The sequence below is a fragment of the Narcine bancroftii genome, chromosome 2, assembly GCF_036971445.1.
Source record: "Narcine bancroftii isolate sNarBan1 chromosome 2, sNarBan1.hap1, whole genome shotgun sequence".
Classification (NCBI taxonomy): domain Eukaryota; kingdom Metazoa; phylum Chordata; class Chondrichthyes; order Torpediniformes; family Narcinidae; genus Narcine; species Narcine bancroftii.
Window position 1 is genome coordinate 200,130,007 of NC_091470.1, and position 10,678 is coordinate 200,140,684.

The window sequence follows — 10,678 nt, forward strand, 5'->3', positions numbered from 1 at the left end:
GTGGGCTGATAACGCCTCAAACCGTGCATCTTGGCGCCTCACAGTTTGGCGGGCAGCAACCTCCTTTGAAGAAGACCGCAGAGCCCACCTCACTGACAAAAGGCAAAGGAGGAAAAACCCAACACCCAACCCCAACCAACCAATTTTCCCCTGCAACCGCTGCAACCGTGTCTGCCTGTCCCGCATCGGACTTGTCAGCCACAAACGAGCCTGCAGCTGACGTGGACTTTTACCCCCTCCATAAATCTTCGTCCGCGAAGCCAAGCCAAAGAAAAAAATTGTGCTTGTTATCATTGACCGCTCCCGGCCCGGGGCTCGGCTGCCAACGGTTGGGCTGTGCGGGCTGCCGGGGTTTGCCTGGCGACGGCGCCTTGTAAATAACATTGGACAACGAAGATCTTGCTTCCTGAACCCTTTGGGGTGTATTTTATGGATGTTGGGCTGCTGATCATGAAAATCACCTTAAAAATTTCCTATCACGCACCTTTTTTTAGATATCACCTATTTTTGTGATTTCCTGTCATATTTTAAATCGACTTCAAGCTGACAAAACTACGGAGTGCAGCATGTCATTGAATATCCATTTTCTGCATCCGCACTTGGACGTCTTCCTGGCTGATCTCGGCGCCTTCAGTGACGAACACAGGGAAAGGTTTCACCGGGATGTGGCAAACGTGGAAAAGCGGTATCAGGGCGACTGGAACCCATTGATAGTCTATAGACACCTTGTTTGAAGTAAAAACACAGTGTTGGAGAAAGTGAGCAGGTCAAGCAGTGTCCTTTATGTTCTTTCTTTGGCTTGGCTTCGCGGACGAAAATTAATGGAGGGGTAATGTCCACGTCAGCTGCAGACTCGTTTGTGGCTGACAAGTCCGATGCGGGACAGGCAGACACGGTTGCAGAGGCTGCAGGGGAAAATTGGTTGGTTGGGGTTGGGTGTTGGGTTTTTCCTCCTTTGTCTTTTGTCAGTGAGGTGGGCTCTGCAGTCTTCTTCAAAGGAGGTTGCTGCCCGCCGAACTGTGAGGCACCAAGATGCACGGTTTGAGGCGATATCAGCCCACTGGCGGTGGTCAATGTGGCAGGTACCAAGAGATTTCTTTACATCAGAATCAGGATTTAGTGCCATGAAATTTGGTGTTTTGTGGTAGAAACATAGTGCAAACATTCATATTATAACCATCTTACAACATTACTATAAAAAATAGAATAATAAAAATAATCGTGCACTAAAAGTGAGGCCGTGTCTGTGGTTCATTGATTATTCAGGAATCTGATGGCAGTGTCCTTGTGCTGCTGAGTGCTAGTCTTTAGGCTCCTGTACCTCTTCCCCGATGGCACCAGAGGGCATGGTCTGGGTGGTGGGGGTCTCTGAGGCTGCTTTTTTTATATATAAAGGACACTCAGTTTCTCCAGCATTGTGTTTTCACTTTAACCACGGTGCCTGCAGATTTTTGTGTTTTACTACTGATGGATTCTACACCGCCTCATGTAGACGTCCTCAATGGAGTGGAGTCTGGGGCCTGTGATGTCGCAGGCCGAGTTAACAATTCTTTGGAGGTTATCTTGTCCTGAGAGTTAGCGCCTCTGTACCAGGCAGTGATGCAACCAGCCAGAATACTCTCCACAGTACGAAGTTTACGAGAGTCTTTGGTGACATTCCGAAGCGCCTCAGACATAACCAGCGTTTCGGGCTAGAGCCCCTCATCAAGATCTGGTAAATGTTGGCAAGAGATCCGAACAAAAGAGTGTGGGGGTGGTGGGGGGGGGTGGAGGGTGTGGTCGCAAAGGTGGGAAGAAGTAAAACGTGAAAATCTGTAGCCATCGATGCCGGCCGACTTGTTGGCCACTGACTTGAGAGGCATCAGATGCCCAGTACAAATGAAAATCAGCGGCAAAACATTTTTGGATCAGTGGAGCTAACGCAACGTGTCGGTATCACGATGCGTTTAAACATGCTGAATTCAACAAATGTTAATGTTTCTCCAACTTCCCATAATGCTGGCGATACAGAAAATCTGAAATTGTCTTTGGGTTCTGCTTGGTGGTCTAGCATAATCCCCAAGTTTATTTTTTCAGGAAGCTAAAACCTGTTGAAAAGTAATAGTTGTCCAGTGTAAGCTTTTCCAGCACCCTTATCCTTGTTTCTAACTAGTCGGAGGAAAAACATACTGGTTGATGCTGAGCTGCAAAAGGATGAGAGGTGACTTAATAGGGGTTTGCAAGATCATGAGGGGGCGTAGTTAGGGTGGACAGCCAGCACCTGTTTTCTTGGGTGACAGCAGCAAATGCCAGAGGTCATTGCTTGGCGTAACGGTTAGCGCAACACCAGTGATTGGGACCTGGGTTGGAATCCTGCGCTGTCTGTGAGGAGTTTGTACGTTCCTCCTGTGCGCATACAACCAGATATCACACATGTGCACAAACAATACATACACAGGACACTTATTCATATATATAAATAGATAAACTTTTTTTGTGCATATGGGAGTCTCGGATGGTCAGTGTGAACCTTGGGTCGTTCAGCGTTCTCGCTGCCAGTGGGAAGAAGCTGTTCCTCAGCCTGGTGGGGCTGGCTCTGATCCTCCTGGATCTCTTCCCCTGACGGGAGGAGCTGAAAAATACTGTGTGCGGGGGTGGAAGGGGGTCCTTGATGATTTTGCGCACCTTCTTCAGACAGCCATCCCGGTGGGTCACGTTGATATAATGGGAGTGATCCTCTCTGCCGCTCTTATGGTCCTATGGTTTGACCTCCGCTCCACTTCTCTGCAGCCAGCCAGGACACCTCCCGTAGAAGGTTGACGTGATGATGGCCAGCAGCCTTGCCTGCTTCAGCCTTCTCCAGAAGGGCAGTCGCTGTTGCACCTCCACTCTCCATCTAGACATCTCTTAACTGCTTCTGAAGGTGTTTCCACCACTGCCTGTGGGAGCCTGTTCCAGGCACCCACCACTCTGTCCAAAACAAAACACCCCATCCCCACTTAAACTGCTCCTCTGGCATTCCCCTGGGTGGGGGGGGGGGGAATAAAAGGTTCTGACATCTCCCCTGTCGATGCCTCTGACCATTTTGGACAGGTTCCCCCCCCTTCGGCCTCCAACACTCAAGACAAACCAACCCAAGTTTGTCCGACCTCTCCCTTCCAATCCTGGGCAAACCTCTATGAAACACGGAAATCTGCAGACACTGTGATCATGGATAAAAACACAGAAATGCTGGAGGAACTCAGCAGGTCTCGCATTGGAGACAAAGATACACTGGACAACAAAAATCTTGCTTCCTGAACACTTTTGGGTGTATTTAATGGATTTTGGGCTGCTGATAACAAAAATCAGCTAAACATTTCCTATCATGTACCATGTTTTAGATATAATCTAATTTTCTGATTTCCTGTCACATTTTAAGTCGACTCCAAGCCAACAAAACCGTGAAATACAGCAAGTAATTGAAAATTCATTTTCTCCATTCGCAGTTGGATGTCTTCCCGGCTGATCTCGGTGACAAACACGGTGAAAGGTTTCTCCAGGACATTGTGAACATGGAAAAGTGGTATCAGGAACGCCGACCGACTATTGTTGGACACTGACATGAGAGGCATCAGATGCTGAGTACAAATGAAAATCAGCGGCAAAACATTTTTAGGTTGGTTGAACTGCGATTAAGCGGCAAAACATTTTTAGGTCGGTTGAACTGCGATTAAACATGGTAAATTTAACACAAGTTAATTTAATGTTTCTCCAACTTCCTGTGTGATGTAGCATATCTGAAATAATCTTTGTGTTCAGCTTCGAGTTGTCTGTCATAATTTGTAATTATTTTCAGGAAGCAAATCTTTTGAGAAAGGTCATTGTCCAGTGTAACGGACATGAGCCTGTCCAATCTCCTCTGTCCCCTTTCCAAAGCCTTCACCTCCTTCCTGTGTAAGGGGGGAGGGGGTGACTGGAACTGCACATGGTATTTCTGACCAAAGCGCTGGAACGCCAAAGTCTGCAGACGCTGTGATTGAAGTCAAAGCTGGAGGCAAGTTCTATGGATTCTGGAGGGCTGGCTGAGTTCCTCCAGTGCTTCTGTGCTCGGACCAAAGTGCCAGACGAACCTGTTGAAACTGCACCCTGCCCAATTCAATGTACCACACCCCTTCTTCACCACCCACTCCACTTGTTATGGACACCTTCGATGAACTGTGGAGCTCAGGTCCCAGATCCCTCTGCTCAGCAATGGTCCACAAGGGCTGACATGGGGCAGCACAGTTAGCTCTTGGCTGTTACAGCACCAGCGGCTTGGGTTCAAATCCAGGGCCGTCTGTAAGGAGTTTGTATGTTCTCCCTGTGAATGCGTGGGTTTCATGATCTGGAAGAGGGGACAGAGTGTGGTGTATCTAAGTTTACTGATGACATGAAATTGTATGGAAAAGCAAATTGTGCAGAGGATACGGAGAATCTACAGAGAGATATGGATAGGTTAAGTGAGTGGGCAAGGGTCTGGCAGATGGAGGACAATGTTGGGTTGGCAAATATGAGGTTATCCATTTTGGAAGTTAAAATGGAAAAGATCAGAATATTATTTAAATGGTGAGTGATTGCAGCGTGCGGCCGTGCAGAAAGACTTGGGAGAGCTTGTGCATGAATTGCAGGTGCAGCAGATGAAAGGCAAATGGAAGATTGGCCTTCATCACTGGAAGGATTGAATTTAGGGGCAGGGAGATTCTGCTGCAACCGTACAAGGTCCTGGTGAGGCCGTGTCTGGAGAACCGCGTGCAGTTCTGGTCTTCTGGCTTGAGGAAGGACGGACTGGCTTTGGAGGCCGTGCAGAGGAGGTTCCAGGGATGAGGGGGTTGGCTTATGAAGGGAGATTGAGTCGTCTGGGACTGTACTCGCTGGAACTGAGAAGAATGAGAGGGGATCTTATAGAAATGTATAAAATTATGAAAGTCATCAATAAGATATAGGTGGGTAAGTTGTTCCCATTGGTGGGGGAGACCAGAACTAGAGAATGTAGCCTCAAGATTCAGGGGAATTGAGTAGGACGGAGATGAGGAGGAACTGCTCTACCCAGTGGGTGGTGAATCTGTGGAATTTGCTGCCCATTGAAGCAGTGGAGGTGACCTCACTATTTAAGACATCGTTGGAGAGATGACTGCATCATAAGGAATTTAGGGATATGGGGAAAAGGCAGGTCGGTGGAGATGAGCTTCTCATGAAAGTAATTTTTACATTTAAATTTAAAATTTAAACATACAGCAGTAACAGGCCATTTTGGCCCACCTAATTAACCTACATCCCATCCCCCACCCCCCGGTAGGTTTCAAAATGGAAGGAGGAAACCAGAGTCCCCGGGGAAACCCAACACAGATACAGGGAGAACGTACAAACTCCCCACAGACAGCATGAGATTTGAACCCTGGTCCCACACGCTGGCGCTGTAAAAGCATCGCACTAACCGTGCCACCCAATCACGTTGAAAGGAGGAACAAGCTTGATGGGTTGGATGGCCAACTCCTGCTTATGTTTCTTATGTTCTTATGTTTCCCCTGAGGTTTCAGTTCTCTCCCACCCATCAAAAACATACGGAGGGGGGGGGGGCGGGGGGGGGTGTAATTGGGCGGCATAGGCTCATGGGCCAAAAAGGCCTGTAACCACACGGTATGTTTAAGTGTCCAAATGAACTGCACTGCAGATTTACCAATTTAATTGAAATCTCCCATCGGCTGTGGTGGATAAACCCATGGTCCCACTTCCCTCAGCACAGGAGGGGAATCAGAGACTTGCATCACCAGAGTTGGGACTGAGGCAGGGACGGGGAGAGCGAGACGATCTGTGGCATTATCGGTTGCAGGTTGTCCTCTTCCTGTGCTGCGAGCCCACTGCATTCCTCCCACCCCACCCGCTCATTGACCAATAGGGAACGCCGCACTTGCTCACTGACCAATAGAGAGAGAGACCTCTCTCACTCTGCATGGTCACCATCCAATGGAGGAAGCTTCCCTCCCCCTGACGTTACGCACTGACTAATGGAGAAAGACCCCTCCCCATCCTTGCCACTGATTGAGAGAGAGAGAGAAAGAGAGAGAGAGAGACCCCTCCCCACCCTTGCCACTGACCAATGGGAGAGAGAGAAAGATACCCCTCCCCACCCTTGCCACTGACCAATGGGAGAGAGAGATACCCCTCCCCACCCTTGCCACTGAGCAATGGAGAGAGAGAGAGGCCCCTCCCTACCCAATGGAGAGATCCCACCCCAACCTGAGAGAGGCCCCTCCCCACCCTTGCCCCCTTGCCACTGACCAATGGGAGAGAGATACCCCTCCCCACCCTTACCACTGACCAATGGAAAGAGAAAGATACCCCTCCCCACCCTTGCCACTGACCAATAGAGAGAGAGAGAGAGAGAGAGGCCCCTCCCCACCCTTACCACTGACCAATGAAGAGAGACCCCTCCCCACCCTTGCCACTGACCAATGGAGAGAGAGTGAGACACATCCCCACCCTTGCCACTGATCAATGGAGAGATCTCTCCCCACCCTTGCCACACTAATGGAGAGAGAGATCCCTCCCCAACCTTGCCACTGATCAATGGGGAGAGAGAGAGAGAGAGAGAGAAAGAGAGACCCCTCCCTACCCTTGCCACAAATCAATGGAGACCCCCCCCCCAACCTTGCCACTGACCAATGGAGAAAGAGAGAGACCCTGCCCCACCCTTGCCACTGACCAATGGAGAGGACCCTCCCACCCTTGCCACATTAATGGAGAGAGAGAGAGCGACCCCGCCCCAACCTTGCCACTGACCAATGAGGAGAGAGGGAGAGAAAGAGATCCCGCCCCACCCTTGCCACTGACCAATGGGAGAGAGAGATACCCCTCCCCACCCTTGCCACTGAGCAATGAAGAGAGAGAGAGGCCCCTCCCCACCCAATGGAGAGATCCCACCCCAACCTGAGAGAGGCCCCTCCCCACCCTTGCCCCCTTGCCACTGACCAATGGGAGAGAGATACCCCTCCCCACCCTTACCACTGACCAATGGAAAGAGAAAGATACCCCTCCCCACCCTTGCCACTGACCAATGGAGAGAGAGAGAGAGAGAGAGGCCCCTCCCCACCCTTACCACTGACCAATGAAGAGAGACCCCTCCCCAACCTTGCCACTGAGCAATGGAGAGAGAGAGAGAGAGAAAGAGAGACCCCTCCCTACCCTTGCCACAAATCAATGGAGAGACCCCTCCCCAACCTTGCCACTGACCAATGGAGAGAGAGAGACCCTGCCCCACCCTTTCCACTGACCAATGGAGAGGACCCTCCCCACCCTTGCCACACTAATGGAGAGAGAGAGAGAGCGACCCCTCCCCAACCTTGCCACTGACCAATGAGGAGAGAGGGAGAGAAAGAGATCCCTCCCCACCCTTGCCCCTGACCAATAGAGAGAGAGAGACCGCTCCCCAACCTTGCCACTGACCAATGGAGAGAGAGAGAGAGAGAGAGAGACCCCTCCCTACCCTTGCCACTGACCAATGGAGAAGACACCCTTGCCCACTGACCGATGGAGGAAGCCGCCCTCCAACCCCCACCCTTGCCCAACGATTGATGGAGGAAACTACCCTCACTGCCAGTGTGGAACAAAGAGGTTTTAATGGCTGCCCGTCTGCCTGCCACAGCCCACGCTGTGGGCGGTCACCACCAAGATGCTGCCGATGATCACCCCGGCTCCCCCCACAGCGTAGGCAGAAAGCGGCTCGCTGAGCACGCAGTACTGCACCGCCATGGTGACCACCACCTCGGAGTGCAGGAAGGCACAGACCAGAGCCGGGTGGGCCTTGGACACGGCGTAGTTGGCGCAGAAGAAGGAGAGCAGCGCCAGGCTGGCGATGCTGGCCACGCAGCTCCAGGTGAGGGAGTCGGAAGTCAGCACTGGCTCCTGCAGCCAGGGCGCTAGCATGGCACACAAAAGGCTGCCCACCACGCCAAAGGTGAAGGCTGCCGTGGCCAGCTTGGCCGGGTGGGAGAAGGTGCGGAAGATAATGAGCGCCACAGCTAGCGCCAGCCCCCCCAGCGTGGCCAGGACGTAGCCAAAGATGTTGATCAGCAACGAGGCCTTCTCTGACCACACTAGCTCGGGAACCACGATGAGGCACAGGCCGGCCATGCTGCCCAGCAGCCCCACCCAGTCATAGGCGCTCAGTCGGGTGGTGGTAGTAATCAGCAGGCTCATCAGTGTGGAGCAGAGTGTGGAGGCGCCCTTGCGGATCGTGGTAGCGCTGCCGGCTGGGATGACCATGAAGGAGGTGTAGGCACAGCCGATGGACACCACGTTGATAAAGGCATGGATAAAGATCGGCCTCCAGGCCTGGCGGGGCCCAAAGAGGGGCATGTGGCGGAGCTTCAACACCGGGCCCAATGCCATGTGGAGGAGGCACCGAAACAGCAGGATCTCCAGGGAGGGCATGCGCGAGGCCTGGTAGGCGATCCTGGTGAAGGGGGCCACAAAGCCAGCCAGCAACCCGCCCCCGAATAGGGCCACCACCAGCCCCTTGGCGGTGTCCGACAGGTGGCACTCCCACCAGCTTCTCCCCTCCGGCTTCTTCTCATCTGCTCCTTGCTTGTCCCCAGCGCCGTGCTCACCAGGGGTGGTCCAACGATCCTCACCATGGTCCGCGGGGCGCTGCATCGGAATGTAGAGCCTACCCCCCTGAACCCTTCCTGGTGATACCTGGGCAGAAGGAGAGAAGATCAGCAAAAGGCAACTGGGTTGGTCCATGCCTGGAGCACTGTGCATGGTTCCAGTCTCCTCATCCCACACTGGGAGCATCCCACACTATACACAGTTCCCAGTTTCCATATTCCTGGGTCAGACTCCACCAGGAGCCCCATGCCCAGTTCCCGGTCTCCATATCCCTGGATCAGACCCCACCGGGACTTAGTTTCTGGTCTTCCATTGGCAGGAAACTCAGTGGACCAGCACACAGATGCCACTTCTCTCAGAGCTGGGCCTTCCAAACGGGGGTCTGTGCGGCCGCAGAGACTGCAGGAGCGGCCTGAGGTGAATCCATGGACATTCAGTGACTCTGAAGGGACTCTCTTTTGCTTCCCTTTCTCGTACTGTAAGGGGCCCTGGGCCACACTGATGTCGCATCTTTGCCTGCCTTACAGCAGACAGAAGGCTGTTTCCTGTAATATTACATTCTGCACCATTACATGACAATGAGGGAACTTTGAATATCTTGAATCTTGAGGACAGAAGGAGGTCACGTTGCGGTGACATGGAACTTTGGTCAGGCTGAATTTGGAGTACCGTGCATATGGAGTAGCGTGCTGCTCACCCCATTACCGGACATGGAGGGTTTGGAACAGGGACAGAAGAGGTTTGGCAGGATGTTGACTGTGTGGAGGGGTTGGGAAAACCCAGATTGTTTTCTCTGAAGCGTCAGGTACCGAGGGGAGATCTGCTAGAGGGCTATAAAATCTTGAGAAGCTTTGATTACCTCACACACGGAGAACATGCCTTTGAGGTGAAAGGGGGGAGGGTTAAGGAAGATATGGGAGGCACATATTTCACACGGAGAGTCGTGGGTGCCTGGAACGGTCTGCAAGGGCGGTGGTGGAAGGAGTTCCGACAGCTTCTGGACATACACAGGAATGTGAAGGGGGTCATTTCATTTGGAGGTCATGTGCAGCACAGGCATATGGGCTGAACAGCCTTGTCATCTGCTGTAGGTTCCATGTTCAGACAAGGTCATGCTGGGGGGGGTGGGGGGGTGGTGAAGAGAGAAGGGGAGAGATGGAGGGAGAGAGCAAGGGAGGAAGACAGAGGGGGGAGAGAGAGGGGAGAAATGGAGAGAGCGAGGGAGGGAGACAGAGAGAGAAGGGGAGAGATGGAGAGAGAGCAAGGGAGGGAGACAGAGAGAGAGGGGGGATAGAGAGAGAGATAGGAAGGCCCCAGAGAGATTTTGCTCGCTGTTATCTGAGGTTCCAAAGGGATTCGGAACGGGAAGAGAGTCACTCACCTCAGCCAACCTCCCTGGCACAGAACAATGAAGACTCTCTGCTGAGGTCACAGGCACCGCCGTGAGTTGTAACATCATAAACCCTCTGTGCCACGTCACCAAGGACCCCAGGCAGGCATATGCTGGCAGTCTCTTCCATCCAGGCTCTGCCAGAAGGAGGCCTGCTTCAACACTGTCCCACCACGCAGGCCCACAGGGCCCGCGGACTGGTGCCATTCCGTACACTAAGCCCTGGAGCTTGGTTGTTCAACAATTCATTCCCTCAGGCCACACGGAAAAGTACCAGAGTAACAAAGATCCCTCCACACCATCCTATCACTCACTCCCGGAATTAGACGCAGAGTGAAGCTCCCTCCCCACCGTCCCATCACACACTCCCAGGGTCAGATGTTCCCTCCGCACCAACCCATCACACTTCTGTGACCAGACACAGAGTGAAGCTCCCTCTGCACCGTCCCATCACTCAATCCCAGGGTCAGACCCAGAGTGAAGCTCCCTCCGCACCATCCCATCACTCACTCCCGGGATCAGACGCAGAGTGAAGCTCCCTCCGCACCGTCCCATCACACACATCCAGGGTTAGGCTCAGAGTGAAGCTCCTTCCACACCAACCCATCACACACTCACGGAGTCAGACACAGAGTGAAGCTCCCTCCACACCATCTCATCGCACACTCCTGGGATCAGACA

At 52.6% G+C, this 10,678-nt stretch overlaps 1 protein-coding gene across 2 annotated transcripts; it reads right to left on the reverse strand.

Annotated features, from left to right (window-relative positions):
* Positions 1 to 7,597: 7,597 nt before the first annotated feature.
* LOC138752585 (solute carrier family 35 member G3-like) lies at positions 7,598 to 10,219 on the reverse strand. 2 transcript variants are annotated; one of them, XM_069915373.1, is made up of 2 exons: positions 9,989 to 10,219; positions 7,598 to 8,694 (listed from the first exon to the last, which is right to left on the reverse strand). In XM_069915373.1, exons 1-2 carry the CDS (start codon positions 10,202 to 10,204, stop codon positions 7,615 to 7,617), a joined length of 1,296 nt encoding a protein of 431 aa, XP_069771474.1. In that variant the 5' UTR covers positions 10,205 to 10,219; the 3' UTR covers positions 7,598 to 7,614. The 2 variants fall into 2 exon arrangements, with proteins under 2 accessions (XP_069771474.1, XP_069771475.1); XM_069915374.1 differs by lacking the exon at positions 9,989 to 10,219 and adding an exon at positions 9,467 to 9,628.
* Positions 10,220 to 10,678: the final 459 nt, after the last annotated feature.